At 40.6% G+C, this 20634-nt stretch overlaps 1 protein-coding gene across 4 annotated transcripts in view; it reads left to right on the top strand.

The window, feature by feature from the left end:
* LOC108938612 (guanine nucleotide exchange factor VAV2-like) overlaps positions 1-20634 on the top strand; it is a 103959-nt gene that overhangs the window by 76162 nt on the left and 7163 nt on the right. For 2 of the 4 annotated variants that reach the window (XM_018759356.2, XM_018759354.2), the window contains exons 4-14: positions 1960-2028; positions 9566-9665; positions 10161-10175; positions 10909-11007; positions 11479-11547; positions 12201-12301; positions 17758-17857; positions 18608-18703; positions 19422-19490; positions 19797-19883; positions 20512-20597. In XM_018759356.2, coding sequence (XP_018614872.1) covers positions 1960-2028; positions 9566-9665; positions 10161-10175; positions 10909-11007; positions 11479-11547; positions 12201-12301; positions 17758-17857; positions 18608-18703; positions 19422-19490; positions 19797-19883; positions 20512-20597 — 891 coding nt within the window. The remainder of the gene's footprint in view (positions 1-1959; positions 2029-9565; positions 9666-10160; positions 10176-10908; positions 11008-11478; positions 11548-12200; positions 12302-17757; positions 17858-18607; positions 18704-19421; positions 19491-19796; positions 19884-20511; positions 20598-20634) is intronic. The other 2 variants (XM_018759357.2, XM_018759355.2) reach the window with 1 other exon arrangement.

Raw genomic sequence — 20634 nt, 5'->3', positions numbered from 1 at the left:
CCAGTGTACACTTCATTGATTATCTTTATAACACCCAGGCGTCTTTGTGGACTGGAAAGGCACTTTAACTTAATTAGGGACAGCGGTGATTGACAGGAAGGAAGGGGACAGATGCCCAAGGCTGCAGGAAGTCCTGAGAGGGCGGAGGGTGCAGAAGTCGTTTCCAGCGAGCCCCGTCTTATTTAACATCTATTTTAATAATACAGCAGCAATGAGGAAATGCAACTTGAAAGCACAAACTAACAAAATCATCGTGTTTCATTTCAAAGTTCAGTTCTGTTTGTAGCGAAACGTGACACTTTATAGGTGGAACCCCACATGGGTCGAGTTGTTTTCGCAGAACTTGTTAGATCTCATGTCAGCAACAAGCCATGCTGTAACTTCCCTCGAGGAGAAGCCCTGTTGATTTGGCAGTGGAATGACCAGATGGGGGATACTGTGTGCAGGCTGCTGTTCGCGGGTCATTGTCCGTCCTTCTCTGGGGATGACTGGTCCAGGATCAGTTCATAATGAGCGTGACCGTAGTCACCACTGTGTGTTTTGTTTCCTCTGTGTGGTGAGTCACCCTTGACAAGGGCAGCTGTCAGATGTGTTTAACAGAATACAGCTTGGTCCCTCCGTGTTCCACAGTATATGAGAATCCCCAGATCCCCACGCCTTCCGTTTATAGATCTCTGGTCACTTTTGGAATTAATTCTTTGGGCTTGTTTGCTCCTTTTGCTTGTGGATTTTTGATTAAACACAAAACTTACACATTTAATGTACCATATTTTTGCTACTGAAACAATATTGTTATACAATTAACCACAGAAGTTAAAATAATTCAAATGAAGTAAATTGCTGTTTTTAGTATATTTTGTCTGATTCCTGTGCCTAATTTTTTGCATTATATTTTTTTTTATTACAGAATAATGTTTGCCCAATTAGAAAAGAAACTGCAATACATTTGCCAAGAATGAAAGAGGAATACATATAGATTAGAATGTGTTGCAGAGAATGCCATGGTGCCACAAACACACAAAAGCAGCACCAAGCCCATGTAGTTCTGCTGGTTTTTTCTAAAGTATTCAAAACCACAGGAATCCAAAGGGGTTGAACATTCGTATCAAAGCAGCAAAACCACTGTAGTCCTGAGCAGTAGTTTAGAAGTACTTCCACTAAGAAGTCTTCAGTAACTAATGAAATTATTTTTTTCATAAAAGAGTGAAATATAGGAATGTTGCGACAAAATATTGAGACAGTGCCATACCTGTTACAGGTACCCTTCAACTTAATAAATTTATCCTTTCCTGAAAACGGTGCCGATATTGAAATTTTGGATACCGAAAGCCTGTTTTGTATTATTTTAAACAAGGAAAAATAATAAGGCTATCTCAGCCAATCCACAAACCACATTTTTCCCCAAATATTAATAGAACACTGTAAAACCTCTAAAACATGTACATTGTACCAGTCAACCCATGACTTCAGCACAATATAAGACACATTTAAACACTTATTGCACCAGAGTAATTCCCCCTTTTCTTTTTAATTGATTAGTTCTCCGCAGGGTTACCAATAAATCGAGCTGGGATCTACTGAGCACATAGGGTTTATTGTGAACAATTGTCAAAAATGTTCCCTATTGCTAAATGCATATACATATCTGACAAACCATCTGTTAAACTTTTACTACTAATTGCTCTGCTGTCCCCATAACCATTCAGATTGGCTATAAAAAGTCAAGAGCAATTATGCTGAAATTTTGAGCAGACAGTTTGTAAATCGTGGTATGCTTTTATTGTGTTTTCACAATTGATCTTGACGGTGGTGACTTTAAGTAGATTTCGTGACTTATTATTCACTGTTATTGATCTTGACAATCAATGACTTTTAATACATATGTTATATTTTTGCAGAAGCATGTAAATCAGGTGTGTTTCTGGTTCTTTAAGTCTTCCTGCTTGTTGCCTGTTTCAGGCCGTTCCCATCTGAGGACACTGCGGAAAATGAAGAGGACGTTTACCGAAGCTTGGAGGAGCTGGCAGAGTGAGTGCAGGACCTGCAGGGAGGGCCTTAGGGGGAGCTGGGTAGTAAAGCACAGGAGGAGGTGGATCTCAGCAGAGAGCACTCAGTCGCAGAGAACCCGCTCCTCCTTGTTTACTCAGACAGGTCAGGTGCTTGTCTCTGCCACGGGTTTCCATAGTTATTTGCATGTGTAGCTGAAGGGTATAGCATATGGGGTGAGGGACAGGGGATGGGCAAAGCTAAGCCCACATGTGCATGCATGGGGGCAGAGACTATGACAGGCTATTCTTTCAGCCACCCTGATTGATTAGGTGCGGTGCCAAGATGGGTGTCATTTATCTCTGTGGTCACCCACTTGCATCCCCCATCTCATCTTCATGCCCATGTCTCATCTCCATCATGACTAACTGATACCAGCTCTGTATGGTAGGGTGATTGAAGATGGTGGAAAGTCTGGATATAATGAGAAAGGAGGGCTGTAGGGATCAGCGCTCCTGCAAAAGGCAGAAGTGCTTGAATTATTGCACTAAAAATAGCTGTATAGATGATATGGGGATGGGGATGGCTACAGGTGAGGCTAAATGAAGGAATCAGTGGAAAATAAGCTATGCTATTCAGGCTGTCTGCATTGGTATAGTCAAGTCAATTCCATTAACTGTAGAATTGAAGCAAGCCTTGTGGAAAAATAGCTCTGAGTCATTGTCGTGCAGCTATCTCTACTATGAGTTTCTCTCCTCGCAAACTTCAGTATTTACTGACAATTAAATGAAGAGACTGCAGATTGAAAAGACAGTAGGGGGGATTGCTGCCCAATGGCAATAGCCAGGCCTGTGAATTTCTTTAGCGGCTATGTCAGATAATCTACAGGCAGCAGGAAGTGCAGTGGTTAAAACCCTTTCCTTGCCACCCAGAGGACCAGAGGGTTTGAATTCACTGTGTTTGTGCTGTTCATACTTCCCTGGTAAAATGTGCTGCATTTATTAGTGTTTGTCTTCTGTCAATCAGATTATTGAGCTGTTAAGCCTACATTTCTATATTGTGACATATTTATTAAAATAAAGATCCCTCATAGAAGATGATGGAATGTTCACTGGGAAAACTATGCAGTATGTTCCCCCTACCAGGAAAACAACTGCAAAATGCCTGGTTTTATTATGTACGAAAACTAAATAAGCAATATCTTTGTAAATACCAACCACAGGGAACTGGAAGACCTGCAGATGAACTGTGGATTATTTCCTTTTTGTCTCAGTGTAGTTTCCAGATGCAAGGCGGTGGTCTCACAGCTGTCCTCAAGCACAGGCTCCGTCCATTACCCAGCATGCCTCACATGTTTTACAGTCCACCCTGTTGTATTGATTAATGGCCATTTTCTTCACACAGAATCCATTTTCAGGAAAGTGAGTGTTTGTAATTCAAACCGTCCACTTGGCAGGGATGGATCACCGTTACAGCTTTTTAACAAGTTCCTCCTTAGAACACCTTACAATTGAACAGATGCTGAGAATGCTTTTAGACTTAATAAGACTAGGTTCACTGAAGTGCAGTTATGTAGAGTCCCTGAATGATACAGATTTAATAGAGTATAAGAATTACCTGTGTTACTAGACGTGAGCTTGCAAAAATAATCCGTGTAGTTCTTCTCACCCAGCAGCTTTGAAATTCTCAGTATTTATACTTAGTTCTTTATGGAGCAGCATGTGGCATAACGATCAGAGGCATTTCTCTACAGTGACAGGATTTGGGTTTGAATCCCTGCTCCTACTATAGTATCCTTAAGCAAGGCATTTGATCTCACTTGCTTCTCTAAATATTCCCTATCTTTATAAATGGATAAATAAATAATTTTTAAGTAGCTTAATATACAAACCTAGTATTGTAAGTTGCCTTGGAGGAAAGCATTAGCTAAATTAATAAATAATGCAGGTTGTGACATAACTTATTAGTAGTCTAGAAGGGAGAGCTATGAGCTAAGGTTTATTGGGAGTATCAGACAATTAGATGTTGGTCAAAGGCTCACTCAAACAGTTATTTGTGAGTAAGAATGACAGTTCTCTTCAAGTTGTCTGTGAACTTCACATTCACCTGGATTGTGAATTCCTGGTTGACTCAGATAAATGCACTATAGGAATTTAAAAAGCAATCTTTTCTGTGAGTGTACAAGTGTGTGGAAAGAGATGCCATATATCATGTTCTTCAGCAGTCCAAATTGTATAAACATTTGTTTCCATTCCTGGAAATCCTGAGCCTGAATGTGTGTGTGTGCGTTTCATCCATGAAACACAAATCCTGGGTGACTAGATCATTGTCATTTCACAATTCTAGCAGTTAGAAATCCTTTCCAACAGAAGCGATTGCATATCAGCCCTTTTTGCCATTGTTAGAAGTCATCAAGAAAATAGAATTGTAAAGGCAAGTGCACTATATACAAACTCGTCCTATAGGTGTTCTAATTTATTGTTTCTTATGCCTTTGATTTTTCTCCTTCTGTTGACAGTTTGTCTTTCTAACTTATTGCAGTTCCACCAATAATAGTGTTTCATCTTCCTCATTTCACCTTCAAAATTTGCACAAATTCCTTGTGGTAGACATACCTCAGTGGTAATATTAGTGTTTGTCCCCAGCACTGTTTCACTCAATGCTGCTTTTCCATTTCACATGTCACAAAAGATGAAGTCCTCATGGGGGACATCCTGGCAGGTGGAATATATTTGTCTATAGCACCCATCCGTGATTGAAATTGGTATTTCTTCAGCAGTATTCTCCAAATGGATCTCTGCAGCCTGTCTTTTCTCTATTGCTCTACTTTGCACAAAGCCATAAAGCCTTTTCAACTGATTTTTGTGGTGTATTTACTATGGTTTCAGTTCTTCTCTTCTCCTCCTCTGTATATGTGTCTGGCCCCACTCATGAGATAAATTACCACACCGTCTTGTGTGATTTACATGACAAGCAGACCAAACTGACAGACGCCTTGTCAGCCATTATGCGGTGCGCTCAGGAGGCTGCGAGCTGATTCCGCCGGACAGGGTCATGTCTAATGCTGATCCACTCCGAAATGGGCATGACAGTGGAAATAATCAGGGCTGCACCAGGACACAAATTCATGCTCAGCGACAGGGAGGGACTACCTTAGGGTTGTCTACATGTCACATCCCAAAGATACTGTTTTAAAGACTGAGCATTTCATAAAGACTTCTAATTAAAACAAAAACTGGTCTAAAGACCAACCGAATGTCTTTCATAAGCTATTACGTTAAAAGCGAAATATGAGTTTCATTCAAAAGGTGTTCAGAGTGTTCAAAATTAAGTATTGAGGAGACTAGATTTTTTGAATACCTCTTTGGACTCTTGCTGGTAGTATTTCTTCTTCTACTGTGTATTTATGTATTGTAAATGGTTCTTAGTATTTAGACTATAAAACTGTCATGCTTGCCGCTCGTATTAAACTTGTAAACCTTCAAACATCACACAGAAAGATCGAAAGTCAATAAAGAAATTATACTGAAATTGTTAATTTCATCAAAATATTTTCAGAACGAGAAAACCGTTTAAAAGAATCCTAATGTCCCTTTAACTGATGCTTCTTGTTGAGGTAGGAAGTGGGAAGTAGCCTGGCTAGATATAAAACGGTACATGCGAAAGCTGAGATGATGTAAAATGAAAGGACTAGTAAAATTAAATAATCATTAGAGCATAATCGAAACTTCAGGGGAATTCTGAGGCTTGCGGGTGAAGCCAGAACAGTTACGAAGGGATTGCTCCCTACTGTTCTGTTCTTTTTCCCAGTTTCTTTCCACTCATTGAGATGAACCTATGTGCCACATTTTCACATCATAAAACATAAAACGAATGGAGTGGCTAATGAAGTGCATAGTGGACCTCAGAGACACATTCACAGCCAACTCAGTTGACCTTACTGATGTCTAGTGAAGCCTCCATGTCTGAAAATGTGATTGGGCAGGAAGAGGTTAAAATGCAACTTGGGTTCTGGTTTCCCCATGCTGCTCCCTGTCATAACAGCAAGACGTGAATCTGTGCTGTCAGAGATATTGATGGGCATCTCCTGGGCATAAAAAGTGGAGGAAAGAGAAAGTCTTCAGCAAACCCTGGGGAGCAGCCTGCATTTAACCTCTGTGTAGAAAACGAAAAGACTCAAGTTATATGGGCATCAAATCCAAACAAAATGGTGATGAAACAGAGGATACATCATGTGATCTCACTGGTTCGTAGATGCCCACATTTTGTAATAAATCTGTAAAGCTTCAACAGTCCTTGTGGTTTAAAAGCATTTCTTGTAAATACAATGGAAGACTATAAGTTAAATATCCAACCCTCTCAACTCTTGCTCATTTGTTGCGCTGTTTCATAGGTTACATAGAAAAGGTTTTTTTATAACTCAAGGCTCAGCTGCTTACAACATAGATACCTAAGTTTGAACAAAATCAGTATACGTCTGAGAATCTCTAATACATGCAGAATAAAACAGAAGCCTTAAGTAGTTGGTACTCTTTTATTCATGAAAACAGATGGTAAAAATCATGCATGTTTGAGAATCTGAACCACTTAAATCTTTGCAGAAATGACTGCTGAAATGGTAATATATAGTGTAAAAGGATATTATTCCAATTCTTATTTAACATACTTTAAAAGTATTAATTTTATGGCTTGCAAGTTTTTGACATTTGTCACAATGTCTTCATACAATCAACTTGCCCCATAAGGCAAGAGCTGTATCACTTTCCCAAGCTATAACTGCAGGACAATGTCACTCCAATGTGTTTTTTGTCTCTGCTAGTTGATGTGACAGGTGACACCTCTTTAGCCGCACCAACAGCAGTATGCCAAGGTCAGGTTAAAGCTGATGAGGTTTGCCTGATCAAATCAATATCCATTGTGTGCTACAGAAGATCTGCTTGAAGCTGGAGAAAGAGCAAATGGGGTGCCTTTTGTTCCCTCTCTTAAGCCATTTTCCTTTTATTTAACAGGAAAAGACTTTTTCTCTGGATTCAGTCTCCTGGTCTATTTATTGTCTTTGAACCACAAATCAATCGAGGCTACATGGCATTTTCGGCAGAGTTACTGCTCTGACAAAGTCGTAGTGAGTAGCGCGGAATGAGGCTGCCATTCCTTCCAGTTTGGTCTCCACATTCTTGCGGTGCTTGTGTTTGCCTGAAACTGCCTCGAGCATCAGATGAGCAGCTTGGTGGTTTTTATGTATTTATCTTTTTTTAATGACTGTTTTTTTGAGTTCTCAGTCGCAACCGAATTCTGACATTGATCTAAGGAAAGAAGAGAAATCCGTTATAGCTGAGGTCTTTCATCGGGCTCCTGTGAAATCAATAGGAACATGGAGTGTCAAACTGTCTGTTCTTCCTCAAGCCACACGCGAGATGACCCCAGCCTTGGTGTGCACGATGGTTACACAGCTGTTGCCCAGAGGGAGAGAGACGATATCATGGCTGTCATTCCGGTTTAGACACAGAGGACAGCAAAGCTGCAACTCCATCAGCCTGAGAGAACAACTGCAAAGTGTCACCGACTGATGTCAGACGAGTTGCGGAGAAGGTGACAGACAGGGTGGAGCTAAGGAATCGCTGAAGAACACAGCAGTGGGGCTGCTTGGGTTTAAGCTCCGTAAAAAGAATGCTTGCCTTCCCCCCTATTAAAAGGAAGTGTAATGTAATTTACATTGCATTAATTGAAATGGTAATTATCTATAACTGAAGTAATTCAACTGGGATGCGCACTGCCAAAATAAAAAAACCAAATAATTATTGAGCTTCATTTGTTTTTTTGTTTTGTCTATGAGGTTAAATCAGTGATTTGACTGTATATTTTCAACATCAATTATTTTAAAATGTGAAGAGATTGTGAATTATAAACTAGGAGTTTAGCTGTTATTTTTAGCCTTTTATTATATTATAGTGCATCGGTTTTTCTGAAATTAACATATTGTAATAAATTTCTACCGGGGGGGGTGTGTCAAGTTCAGGGAGGAATCAGACCGGAAGCAACAATGGGTGGGTTTATAGGATTGTTTATTTTTACCATCTGTAATGAGCAACTATACAGTCAGAAGCAGGGTTACTACTAAACTAACTAAACTTCCAGAATTACTTTATGTCTCAAAATAGTCAAAAGAACCAAAACTGACAAGAATGACCAAATCCAAAAATAAAACACGGATGAGCAATTCCGGATTTCAAACTAAATCTCTCAAAAATTCGCCACTTTTCCAATAATCTTGACTGTAGCAAAATCCGAAAGACAAGGGCCAATGCTCATTCTCTCCCAGTTCCCCCAGACTTTCTCTAGTCTCTGACTTTAAACTTTTGAAGAGTTTCTTTTCCACTTGTTAATGAACTATGTACCACTGTGGCTCTCAGTCTTTTAGGGTGTGGCTGTGGTTGGCACAACATTTTTTATCACTTATGTAACTGTACATAGTAATTCATATGAGGCAGATTGAAGTTGTGTGATATATCTGTTCTAATGTATTCTGCATAGTTACTATAATAACTGAGTATGGCCCTCTCCTGATTCCTAGTTACTGTTTTAATATTATTCAAAAATTAGCAACATTACAATTTCATTTTGCAACAGGTCTTATCCAAAGTGATTTTTTTTTTTTGTCTTTCTCTTTTGCTATCTTTGAGCAAAGCTACAATAGATAAAAGATGTGTATCCATAACATGAATTGATTTCTACTAAAGAGAGGGTGATAAATAGGATTATACCCCCAGCTGCCATGTCATAGTCTGTCACAATCTAATAAATGTACCTCTTATTGCTCTGAACTTATCTTGTATGATGCCTTGATGAAACAACTCCTGCCCCGTGGGGACTGTGGACATCAGCTTTGACTCCTGTGCTGTATGCTGTTTACACCTGATTCCTTTCCTATGGGGTGTAAGGGAATCTGGAGAGATGGGAGCTGAAGAATAGCAGGTCACATGGGATCTGACAGGACAGGTGCAGGAGAACGTTGATAAGAAGGGATGGACACTGTTCTTGCATTAATGGAACTGTTGACCCATTAAAATGGAACAGAAACTGTGTTTAATAAATTACAGGACATCCCCTTGGCATAGCAGTAAATTGAGGGATGCCCTCCTCTACCCCTCCTGGTGAAGAGGTCCAGGGAATACAAATTGTCCCATTTTCCCTGGGATAGTTGAGATGGCTGAGTTACATGCACATAGCAACCCCCCTACCCCCCATTGCTTGCAGCGACACCTATAATAAGGACTGTGGCCCCAATTGGGTGAACTGTGCTCTCCTCCAAATGTGTTATTTTTGCATGTAGCACTATGTACCAAGGGTCATCCCTCCCAAGTTGTTAGTGGTGTCCTCCTTCAAGGGGGACGCCTAGGAACTGGGTAACAGACTGCACCTAAATTACAAGAAAAAGGGTTTAAAGAAGAACGAATGCATATATTTTAATTCCCCTTCTCCATACATACTGTATGTTTCATGGCAGAAGAGAAATCCTCCCTTGTTAATGTTCTGCTTTGTGTGATTTTTTTTTTTTTTTCTTCCCCCCTCCCCCCACTAGTGAGCATGATGTTGGGGAAGATGACATCTACGATTGTGTGCCATATGAAGAAGACGATATTTATGAGGACATCATCAAGGTAGAGGTTCGGCAGCCCATGGTGAGAGAACTTCAGTATCACACTCTTCGTAAGAAAACGTTTTCTGTTCATGGCTTAAAAGCCACAGCCCTTTTCAATCTTTTAATGTTAAACTTTGTTCCTTTATGAAGACTGTGATTGTCATTTTAATTCATATTTTACAGGAATTCATTTCTTTGGTGGGAAAAAAAAAACCTTTTCTCTTAGTTAAACATCAGATGAGATATATACCCTACAAAAAAATTCTAGGCAGCCCTATTTTTTCAGCTTTTTAGAAAGGTTCTGTGGAAAAGAGAGAATGGCTGTTATAGCCTCAAGCATGCAGGGTATTATATGATCTGGATAATGGTGTCTCCTAAGCAATTAAATAATGTATGTGGTGTGGTTTGCTTTGAAATAGCAGCAGCAATAGGTACAAAATACAGAACAACGCTTTCCGTTGTGTATTGCACTAGACCTTTGTATTCCAGCCTCTTCTTTTCTCATTTCTGCTATTTTCACTTCTTTATGCTGCAGATAAGGTACATGCAGGTAAGGGCAATATGGCCAACTTGATGTGATGTTCTTTTATTTTGTTTGGGAACCTCAGTATATAGTTCCATAGATAGAAGAATTGTGTGGTGTGGTATTTTGTGGTTTTTGGACTGTGAGCAAGAGAGGAGTTGTGTCCTTTAGATTGATCATTGCGCCAAAAATTCCCTCCTACATGTAACAGTAAACTGTAAGGTGCCCTAATTAAGGGACCCCCAAAGTAAATGAATGATAGAAGCGCAGTATTCATTCAACACCTGAACAGAGGATCTGAGCAATTAGCCCTTTGGACTGTTATGTTACAGTCATGTCAAACCCTTAACATAAAGATACATTCAACTGTATTTTCCATTGTAGTGTAAATAGGTACCAATGAAATCCATTCTCTGTTGCAAGAAATGACTCTCCCATAAAGTTCCCTTTTGTCTTGGTGACAGGTTGTTTTTCCCCTATGCTCCTTGTGAGTTTGTACTGTCTTGTTTGAAAATTCCCTAGACAGGGGTCTGATTCTCTCTGAATTTGTATAGTGTTAACAAAAAATATGGTTAGTGACAGTGTCCTCACAGTTATTGTGTGAGATGTCAGGTTTAATTGTACCGATTTACGTAGGACTCCAAACTCGGTATCTTTCACCCGACTGATTGCATTCATGTTTGTGTGCTCTTTCATTTAAACTGTTCATGTTTATGAAAGTTACATTGCTGTTGTTTAACTTTTTCATTTCTTGGAACAGAAAATGGGCATGACTGAAGAGGACAAAAGAAATTGTTGCATGGTAGAGATTCAGGAGACAGAAGCAAAGTACTACAAAACGCTGGAGGACATTGAGAAGGTGCGTACCAAGGCCTAGATAGGGTAGGTGCTGTCAAGTTGCGGTCGACTCGTGGCGACCAGTCACACTGTTTTTGCAGTAAGGGAGGGTGTGAAAGTGGACTGGAACATATGTGCAATTCATGTAAGATGTTCAACTTATTTCAGATAGAGTCCTCTACTGGTATGTATCAGTAACGGTTACTGGACTGAAATGTGATTGACCTGAATTGCTGCAAACTTTATTTGTTGAATAATGCGCCCATTTTCATGATATCATGCTAAGGTAAAGGGCTGAAAAACTTGTCATTACCACCACTGTTTTTTTCAGTGCCTGACTGTTTGATCTCTATGAGACTGACAGTCCAATGTTCCCCTGAAAATTACTAGGATGTGTTTTTCCTATTTGGTTAAATAATGTAGACCACTTTGCCTCGGAGACTTGGTTTTAACTCTCTTTTTTTTTTTTTTTTTTTTTTTTTTTTTGAAACAGAGTTACATGATACCATTGAAGCAGGTTTTAAGTCCACAGGATATGGAGGCCATCTTTCTTAATCTAGAGGTATGCTTCAGTTTGTGTGTGTGTGTGCGTGCGTGTGTGTGCGTGCGTGCGTGCATGCGTGCATGCGCGCGCGCGCACCCTATTTTGTGTTGTTATATTTGGCATTGGGTTAATTTATATAATGGGCTATGGCTACTCAATACCATATGATTTCTGTTTTAGGGTGCATTTTATGTGTATGGTAAATAGCTACAAGAAATATATAATCAATTGGGGGCAGACAGCTTGATGGGTGTCCCACACGCCTCTGACAAATATCTGCTCAAATGTTATGCATTGTTAGATAATTACAGACCCTCTTTCAAAAATAATGCAAGCCTAATTTATTAAAAATGGATCCAGGCCTTTATTGACTTGCCCCATTTTGTTTTTGTCTGTTTACTCTTTGCATAAATGAGCCAATGTGTCTTGTATATTTTGCTGTATGAAAATTAAACCCTGTGTCTTCCATGCAGCTGCTACAAATTTATGTAACAAGTAATATAGCACAAATTAGTTTTTTGCAGAAAGTATTAACAATATAATATTGTTTATTATATTTACAAGCCAATGATGTTTAATTCTGTTCAGAATTCCTTCATATTACTTTGAGGATACTGGTGTTCAATTGTCTAAGGTGTCGACCGACAGTCGCGTTGTGTGCTCTGCTGCAGGATGTGATCAAGGTTCACTTCTCCCTCCTGAGGGCCATTGATATGAATATGATGAGTGGTGGCAGCGGCCTGGGAAAGATCTTCCTGGACTTCAAAGAGCGGTCAGTATCAGCGTTGCTTACTGTCTTTCTGAGAGTGTTTACTGGTGGGAGGCATGTGAAATTTGTCAGTAACACATTCCACTCTTCACAGCTCATCTTTTCAGTGTCTTTCTGGTTTTTTCATTGGAGAATCATAATTTTTTTTTTTCCATTTAAATCTGTTAATCTGGATTAATCACTAAAGATGAATATTTGTGTTTTTTGTATTTTTTCACCTATTTATGAAGGCCTTTGCTGCTGAAGTGCCCCAGTGATGCAGAGCCTATGACAGAAAGATAGGGAGTGAGACAGGTTACATTGCAGTCACACATACATCAATACAAACATACACTCCCTGAACAATTTAGTCACCAGTTCACCTGAAACAACTTTTGACCTGTGGTCCAGACCAGAGCACCTGGAGGAAACCCAGGTGAACGCAGGGAGGTTATTCAAACTCCACATAAACATGAGCCAAACTGAAACCCATGATTGAAACCGGTGCTGCTGCTGCACCACCATGCAACTGTGCTTTATGTATAATGAAAATAACGTTAATGTTCAAAATGTTGAAAACACAGATATATCTGTATTTACACAGACCTTTAGGAAGCCCATATGTAACTTGGTGGCAGTACTTTGAGTTTAGATAGATAGATAGATAGATCTTTATTGTCATTGCATAGTACAGGTACACAGCAACAAAATGCAGTTTAGCATCTACCAGAAGTGCAAATAGTAGAATTGTGCAAATGAACAAGTGCAAACTGGAAAGGTTTCTGCAGCCTTCAGAAGTGTCCTCAGAAAGCCGAGGTGAGCGTGACGGCTGTCAACATTCCTCTTTTGGCGGAACATCCTTTCTGGAGTGTGTTCAGACCCACTTTTCACAGTGTCTACAGAACACACAACCAGGTGTGCAACTTGTTTCATTCACAGATCTTTTCATTCGTAGCAGAGGTTTGCATACACAGGAGTATGATAGTTTAAAAAAAAAAAAAAGTGTCGAAAAGGAGCAAATAAAAACTCATAAAACACATAAGTTTGATTAAAATGTTTTGTGATTCTGAGGTAATACAGAAATATGCAGTTCACTTCATTAAATGCTTCCTGTTTAAATACTGCATAGACAGATTGCCTTGCAGTTGCTCTCAGTCACGGTGTACAGTTATATTTTGCCTTATTTACATGCTGATTTCAGCCAATTATGATATATATTCGATTTAATGTCCCAAAAATAAGCCTGTTTTCCTAGTTGCATTCTCTCATAATGCCCAGTTCTCCATATCTTCATTAAAATACCGCAGTGGTGAGTACGAGGAGGAAAAGTGACCTTGTGAAGCAGTGTCATAAACACATCCATCTTTTTTTTTTTTTTTTTTGAGCTCTTGAACCTTCTGACTGACAAGCACTTGGAGCGTGTGCTAAATTAGCTCACTTACACACTTCATGATGAATCACAACCTCGCCATTGTTGTATATCCTCTTGGTGACATTTTAAAGGCATTAACATCATTGACGTCAGCAGAGTAAAAATTTTCACAGGAAATACTGCAATGGTGTCCTCTGGTTTATTGACCCTGATCTGTAACATGCATATAAATATGGGATCCTGGAAAGTTCAGGCAGTTCTTGAGATATCAGAAGCCCACTCCTGCCAACTGCACATCCTGTTAATGGTCTCTGTGAAGTCCCTCTGAGGTGTCCCCAGATGTGCAAACTGCCATGGCTCTGGCTGTTATGCTGTATCCAGTGTCACAACACACCTGGTGATGGGGAACACACCCTGGATCCTGTTGTGGCAGGAGACCAGAAAGCTGTCCTGCTTTATGCTGTTTGCAAGGCGTGCAAGTCTAATTAGTGGCCTTCTCAGAGCCACAGGGCTACATCACAAAGGGCTACATCAGTTAGTGTGACAGAAGTGCCCCCCTGCCCTGCTCTGTGCCATCTCAGTGAGATGTCCCCAGATGATCCTGTGCACCTGTGCCATCCTGAGCCCATGCCAGCTTCTGCTGGGTTGACCTCCTGCGCCGCTGCAGGCGAGTACCACTTCCAGGGTGCTGGAAAGCTCCGGACAGTGCAGCTCAGATAGTCTACTGGGGCTATTAAAAGGGCAGAATCAGTGGGCACGGAGCATAGTGGATATTCAGAATACCCCAAGCGTCCTCTGGAATCCATCTGCTATTCAGAAATCTAAACGCACACAATATAATTATTCATAAAAGTAACATCATGATAACAGTATGAGACATTTTCAAATTACACACAGGGAAATGAACTCATTGCATTCACTTTTTGGGGAACTGTTTGATATTAAAAGTGACCTATTTTAATTTTGTGTATGCACACCGTGAGGCCTACGTTTGAATACTCTTTGTCTGACTGACATTATTCCTACTTTTCATAGCATGAGCTAAATCCCTACAGCACAGCATAATGATGAAAGGTGCCTAATGGGACTTGGTGTGAATAACAGCTAGAGAATCAGGCCCTACAATTCACAGTGTGAGATAGACAGGTTTAATTAATTTTGTTATCTTCAGTTGTTAGTGTGACCTTTGCAACAATGCAGTTTTTGAAAACTTCAAAGGCACTGCAGTATCAATGCAGCGACTGCCATTATGAAAACGTTAGCTTGCATTGCATTTAAATGCATTCAAAAATTAATAGTCACTTTTGACCGAAAATATCTTTGAATGATAGATCAGTGCTTATAATTCTGTAATATCGTGTCAGTCCAGAGCTACACAGAAAATTAAATCAAATGACCTCAAAAAATAGCATGAATTTCCTTGTTCATAATTTCTTAATACAGTTTAGTACAGTGTTTATCAAAAGAATAGTGTACATCAACCAGAAATGTTAAAAAGTATTATTATAAGACGAAAACTGTTAAACTATAATGTTTCAATTATTTACATTGTATTAGCAGTTGCTTTTACTTAAAGTAGTTTTATAGCCAAAATGAGCTCTGCTTTACAAACATAATACACCAATACTCAATAGAGTCTACACTTAAATATTTGAATAAGTCCAGGTTGAGGAGATTTATTTTATCTGTTAACTGAGTTTGTCCATCCTCATGTGTCATGGAGGATCTTAATTCTTTAGCCTGTCAGTTCTGGTTTCCTCTGAATCATGTCAGGCTGCTGACGTGGACATTTTTGAGTGCATTTTGTGCTTTTTGCACGGACACAACTGAAAGCCCAGTTTTAGGTGGCAGTGGTGTCGCTGATGACTGTGAAGGATGATGTCCAGCATCACGCAGTCTAGTTCATCACACTCTTGCTTCCCAGCACCCAAGGAGTCGTAAGTGGTGATTTGGCACAATGGGGCCAAATCCAGCATAGGGCCCCTAATGACCCCTGAAATAGCACTCACCATGTGGGGCTCAACATTTCCCTTTATACCTCTACCTTATCCTGTAATATCTCAGCAGCCTTATAGGAAAAAATTCCTCAAAAATCTGTGTAATTTGGTAAGGCCTATAACAGGAGCGTCAGGCAGTACCTGCATCCACGCCACACTAAGGTCCACAGTGCAAACACTGCTTTCTCCCAATAGTCCATTTACATAGCACTGCTGCACATGACACATGAGTCAGGTTGGTAATCCGGCCGGCATGGATGTGCTCCAGTGTACCACACATTGTCACAAATCCAGAATGGCCTGTCACAAGATGATTAAAATTTTTCACAGACTTCACATTGCGCACTGCACACTTTATGTACGTATATAACTTAGTTTCTTGGATTTTTTTGCACTAATAGTAATTTCTGTAAATTTGTGATTTATGCCTTGTGTTTTTCTTTCTTCATGTGCTTACAATTTATGTCATAGGCTGCTGAGAGGATTCACAGAGTAAGAATTTTATTGTATGGTGTAACGAACTGTTTACTGTACGCATGACAAACTCTTGAAATTTTAGATTTTCACAGACAAAGTAGACTTATCTGTTATGCATAATTAATAAGTATCCTTTTGAGGTCATAAACTATAAATCAGAAACGTGATCTTGGATGCTGGTGCAACAGAACATTTAAAACATGTAAAGAATTTCTTATATTTTGTGTAGCATGGCAGTGTACCTTCAATAAGAATCATGCATAGAATGCAAATCTTCATTTAAACTTTACTCTGTCTTGTTTTTGTAATTTTATATTTTTTCCCAGCGCTCTCAGCACTAGTAATTTTTTTGTATTACTTCTGTTTGACAGCTGTTGTTTTCCAGAGATTTGACATTCTCTAGCTTGCCCCTAGGAGACCTCCCCGGGGAAATGTGATCACATCTCACTTCCACATAACTGACCATGGCTTCCAGAAACTTCTGGCTGCCATACCATGATTCTGCTCCAGTGGTGTCTCAAGCGGTCGCATGATTCAAATAACTTTTCACAGGAGGACATTATGACACCAGAAGTTGCATTTCTCAGAAACCTGTAGGCACTGGAACTAATAAATTGCCCTGCATCTCACACTTCTCCCTTTGCTGTTGAGCCGCAAAGAAGGAAGTCATCCGTTAAGTGAAATGGGTTTTTCCCTCCTCTGCACGGTGCCTCTCATACAGAGAAGCGAGGAAGTTGACAGCCTCCTGCCCTCTTGCAATTATAGGCGCCTCTGTGCCACACGTGTATAATTATCTCCTCTGCACTGAGCCTGCTGGTTTTGAGGAGAACAAAAGCGGCGATAAGTCCTGCAGGAGAAAGGCTTTCTGCACTACAGGAGCGTCAGTGTTGAGCCACCAGAGAAGGAAAACTTCTCATGCTCAAGAAATCTGTGCTTCCTTTTATTTTGCACTTTGGTCTGGAAAGTTCCAGAAGGGCCCGACACTGAGGCATCTCTGCCAAGCACAGTGGTGCCTTTGTTAACAGTGCAGATGGCTTTGGTTGTATTTAACATGCACCGATGAGTCGGGTGTGCTGCGTTTCACTGATTTAGCTCGTCGGCACTTTTGCGTGCCGTAACACATTTGTCAGACGTGAACGAGAGAGAGCGCTCCAGTAGACAACTTCATTCGCAAAACACTCTGCCTTCTGCAAGTATGTGTTGGAATAGATCATCATTACAAATGTATATATGCAAGAACATAGGCAGTGAGCCTGGTGACACTTCACAACAACGCCTAGGAATCTGGTAATTCAGCTGGTTTGTTTATAGCCGCTGTGCCTCTGCCAATTCCACTCGTGTAGTAGAGGAATAACGTGAAAAGGCAGCTTTTTGTTTCTTTCTTCTCCTGGTACCAGTAAATTCCTGTAAGCTCACACTGAAGGCTGCTGAGAGGATAGGAATAAACAACCTGTCGCTGCGGGTAGCCACAGCCCAGACCCAAGGAGCGCTGTGTATCTTGCGCAACCAGGGGTTTCTTCCTGGGATTCTACTGCCTTTTTCCTCGTGCTCTTTGAATAAGTCCGTCGTGTTGTGCTGTTGTTAGTCTCCTGACCTTTGAGTGCACCTGTCCACCTGAGCGCCTCTCTCTGCAGGCTTCTAATCTACGGCCAGTACTGCAGCCACGTGGAGACGGCACAGAAGACACTCGATGAGCTTATTGCCACGCGGGAGGATGTCAGAATGAAAGTGGAGGTAAAACGTTGCATCCCGCCATTTACGTTTTTAGCGAAGTTGTCATTGCAAATGCTTTACAGGTGTGACTTCTAAAATGTCACAGATTAATCCCTTGCTATGAGTAGCAGATGAGGACTGTCACAGTATCATATTTATTAGCTGGACATCTGATGAAATTACATGATCAGACAAGCGGAAAGGTTGAACAATGATTTACCCATATCTGAGTCCAGGTCTTCAACATGCTAGATTGAAGTAGAGGGTCACACTCCTATTCCTACCCCTCTCTCTACTTTTATTATTTTATCATTCAATTCCCTGTGTCCAGAAGTTCTGCCACAAAGGAGGTACAAACTCTGAAACAGCCTTTCCTCCAAATCCTCCTCAGACCCAGTTGTGTTTCACCCCAATTTTGTGTCACTGACATTTTTAGGACATGAAAAAGACCTGTGGTACTCAGCGGGCCATTACAGTGCTTGAAACCATTCTGCTTTATGAAATTTTTCATGCTGCTTCACACTGCCATTGGGAAGGGCATGAGAGAGGAAGACGGTGCTTGAGGAATGTGACATTTCTCCCTCATGTTCCCAAATAGTGGCAGCGCCCAATTAGATGAAAATTAGAGTTTTCTATGACCTTGTTGTCGCTGTGAGTAATGACAGTCCTCCACACCAGATAAAGTCCTAATGACCCCTTTTGAATAAAGTCACAGATATGACCCCAGAGGAAAGCCACTGTTCCTAATGAACTTTGTGTACACTGACACAGGAATGCACAACGAAGGTCCAGGAAGGGAAGTTCAAATTGCAAGACCTGCTGGTCGTGCCCATGCAGAGGGTTTTGAAGTATCATCTTCTCCTCAAGGTATATAAGGCTATACTTTTGCACATCTCACTGACTTGCTTCTATTCTCTCCTCAAACATCCTTTTTGGGAAATGTGAAACATTCACAAGGATTTGATACATTAACCAGAATGCTCTGTGGAGACCAGTTTCATTCAGTGCTTTTCAATGGCCCTTGTGTGTAAAACATATGACCTGCGTGATACCGGGGTTACTAATTAACTACTAATTTAAATAGTTAATGGATGATGACAAGTTTGATGATGGCAGTCAGCGAATGAGTGCCCTCTGTGAGGTGGATGTGAGTGGCCCGGTGTCATTTCTTGAGGGCAACCCTGCAGTGAGACCCTCAGGACATCAAGGGACTGTGTTTAAACTGTTAAGAGCAAATTGCATTTTATGTTCCCGTTTAATTTTTTCCAAGCCTCCTCAGTGGGGATTTGTGTGCCATAGCCCCAGGCCTTAGACTGCTGAGCTTAAATGGAGGCGGGGGACTCTGCCTGGAGGCAAGGCTGTTCTCTCAGCGTCTGCATCTCATTGCAGGCCTGCCAGTTTGACCCGCTGCCTTTCTGCCCGTTTGTATTGAGCTTTGTGCTACGGTCTGCAGGAAGCGTGGTAGTCGATCCCTGCTGTGTTACGCTCTAAGACTGTGTGAATGTAACAACACCAGGGAGTCTTTTTGGAGGGCAAATTGTGTTTTGTCACACCAACCTGCCCCCCCACTGTCCTTTGCTTCCAGGAACTGGTGAGCCACTCAGTTGACCAGCCCGAGCGCCAGCAGCTCAAGGAGGCGCTGGAAGCCATGCAGGTGAGAAGTAAAGTATAGCATAGAAGTAAACTGTAAAGTGCTCACTGGTGTACACATGAGATGTATTGAGAGCAGCGGGCAGTGTAGTGGTTGCCTTGCATGTGCAAGTTCTCAGATTCAAATCCTACTCCTGCTGCAGTACCCTTGAGAAAGGTACTTACCCTGATTTGCTCCTGTAACGATACCCTGCTGCTCAAATGAGCAAATAATTGTAAGTAGCTTAGAATACAGATCTGACATTGTGCATTGTTGCCACCAAATGAATGAATAATATATTCAGCCTTGTCTTTCTCGGTCTCTTTACAGGACCTGGCTATGTATATAAATGAGGTGAAAAGGGACAACGAAACCTTGAAAAAAATTCAAGAATTTCAGAACTCGATCGAAAACCTGGTATGTCTATGCAGTTGACTGGTCCCATGCAATTAATGGCACCCAACTCATTGCGAGTACTTAGTACTCCCAGAGTTGCCCTTCCTGTACTAAGTCAAGGAGATTTGTTTGCTGTTGGAAAGCGGGTTGTGGTTGATGTATTCTCTGTCCTTTCTCACCATCCCTTAGGGAGATGTCAGAATGTTTTCCCTCTTCTGTACTGTACTGTACTTCTCCCAGCTCGCTTATTTGCAATTTTCTTGTTACTAATGAATAATTTACAACCCAAGAAGGCATGTTTTAAATTAAATTGAAAATGAGCTAAGTATTGCAAGTTCCCTTTGCATGATTTCAATTTGCATAAGTTATGCTGGTGTTTTTTATATTTGTCAGCTCATGTTAAAATGATGATATATTATGAAGTTTTATGTTGAATATTCTCTTTCTTTTGCATGTTATCATTTGCAGAATATTTATGGATTCTTAAAAGTATATCAATCCGTTTGTACCAGCTCCTGGGATGTTTTGGAGTTGGCTTATATTCCTGATTATTTCATTCTGCATTTAGGGGGCTGGGTTTAGAGATTTTGTTTATGCAAAAAAATTAACCTTCATGTCAAATCGAGGCAAATTTTGTCCCCCAAAACAGCAAGTGAAGCTGGAGGAATATGGAAGACCAAAGATAGATGGAGAGTTAAAGGTGTGTTCCATAGTCAACCGTACCAAGCAGGACAGGTGAGTGATCGATGAGCCATACAGCTGTTTGCGCTCA

The sequence above is a fragment of the Scleropages formosus genome, chromosome 17 (genome assembly GCF_900964775.1).
Source record: "Scleropages formosus chromosome 17, fSclFor1.1, whole genome shotgun sequence".
Classification (NCBI taxonomy): Eukaryota; Metazoa; Chordata; class Actinopteri; order Osteoglossiformes; family Osteoglossidae; genus Scleropages; species Scleropages formosus.
The sequence above is the reverse complement of the archived record's forward strand: the minus strand, read 5'-3'. Positions and strand labels throughout refer to the sequence as shown.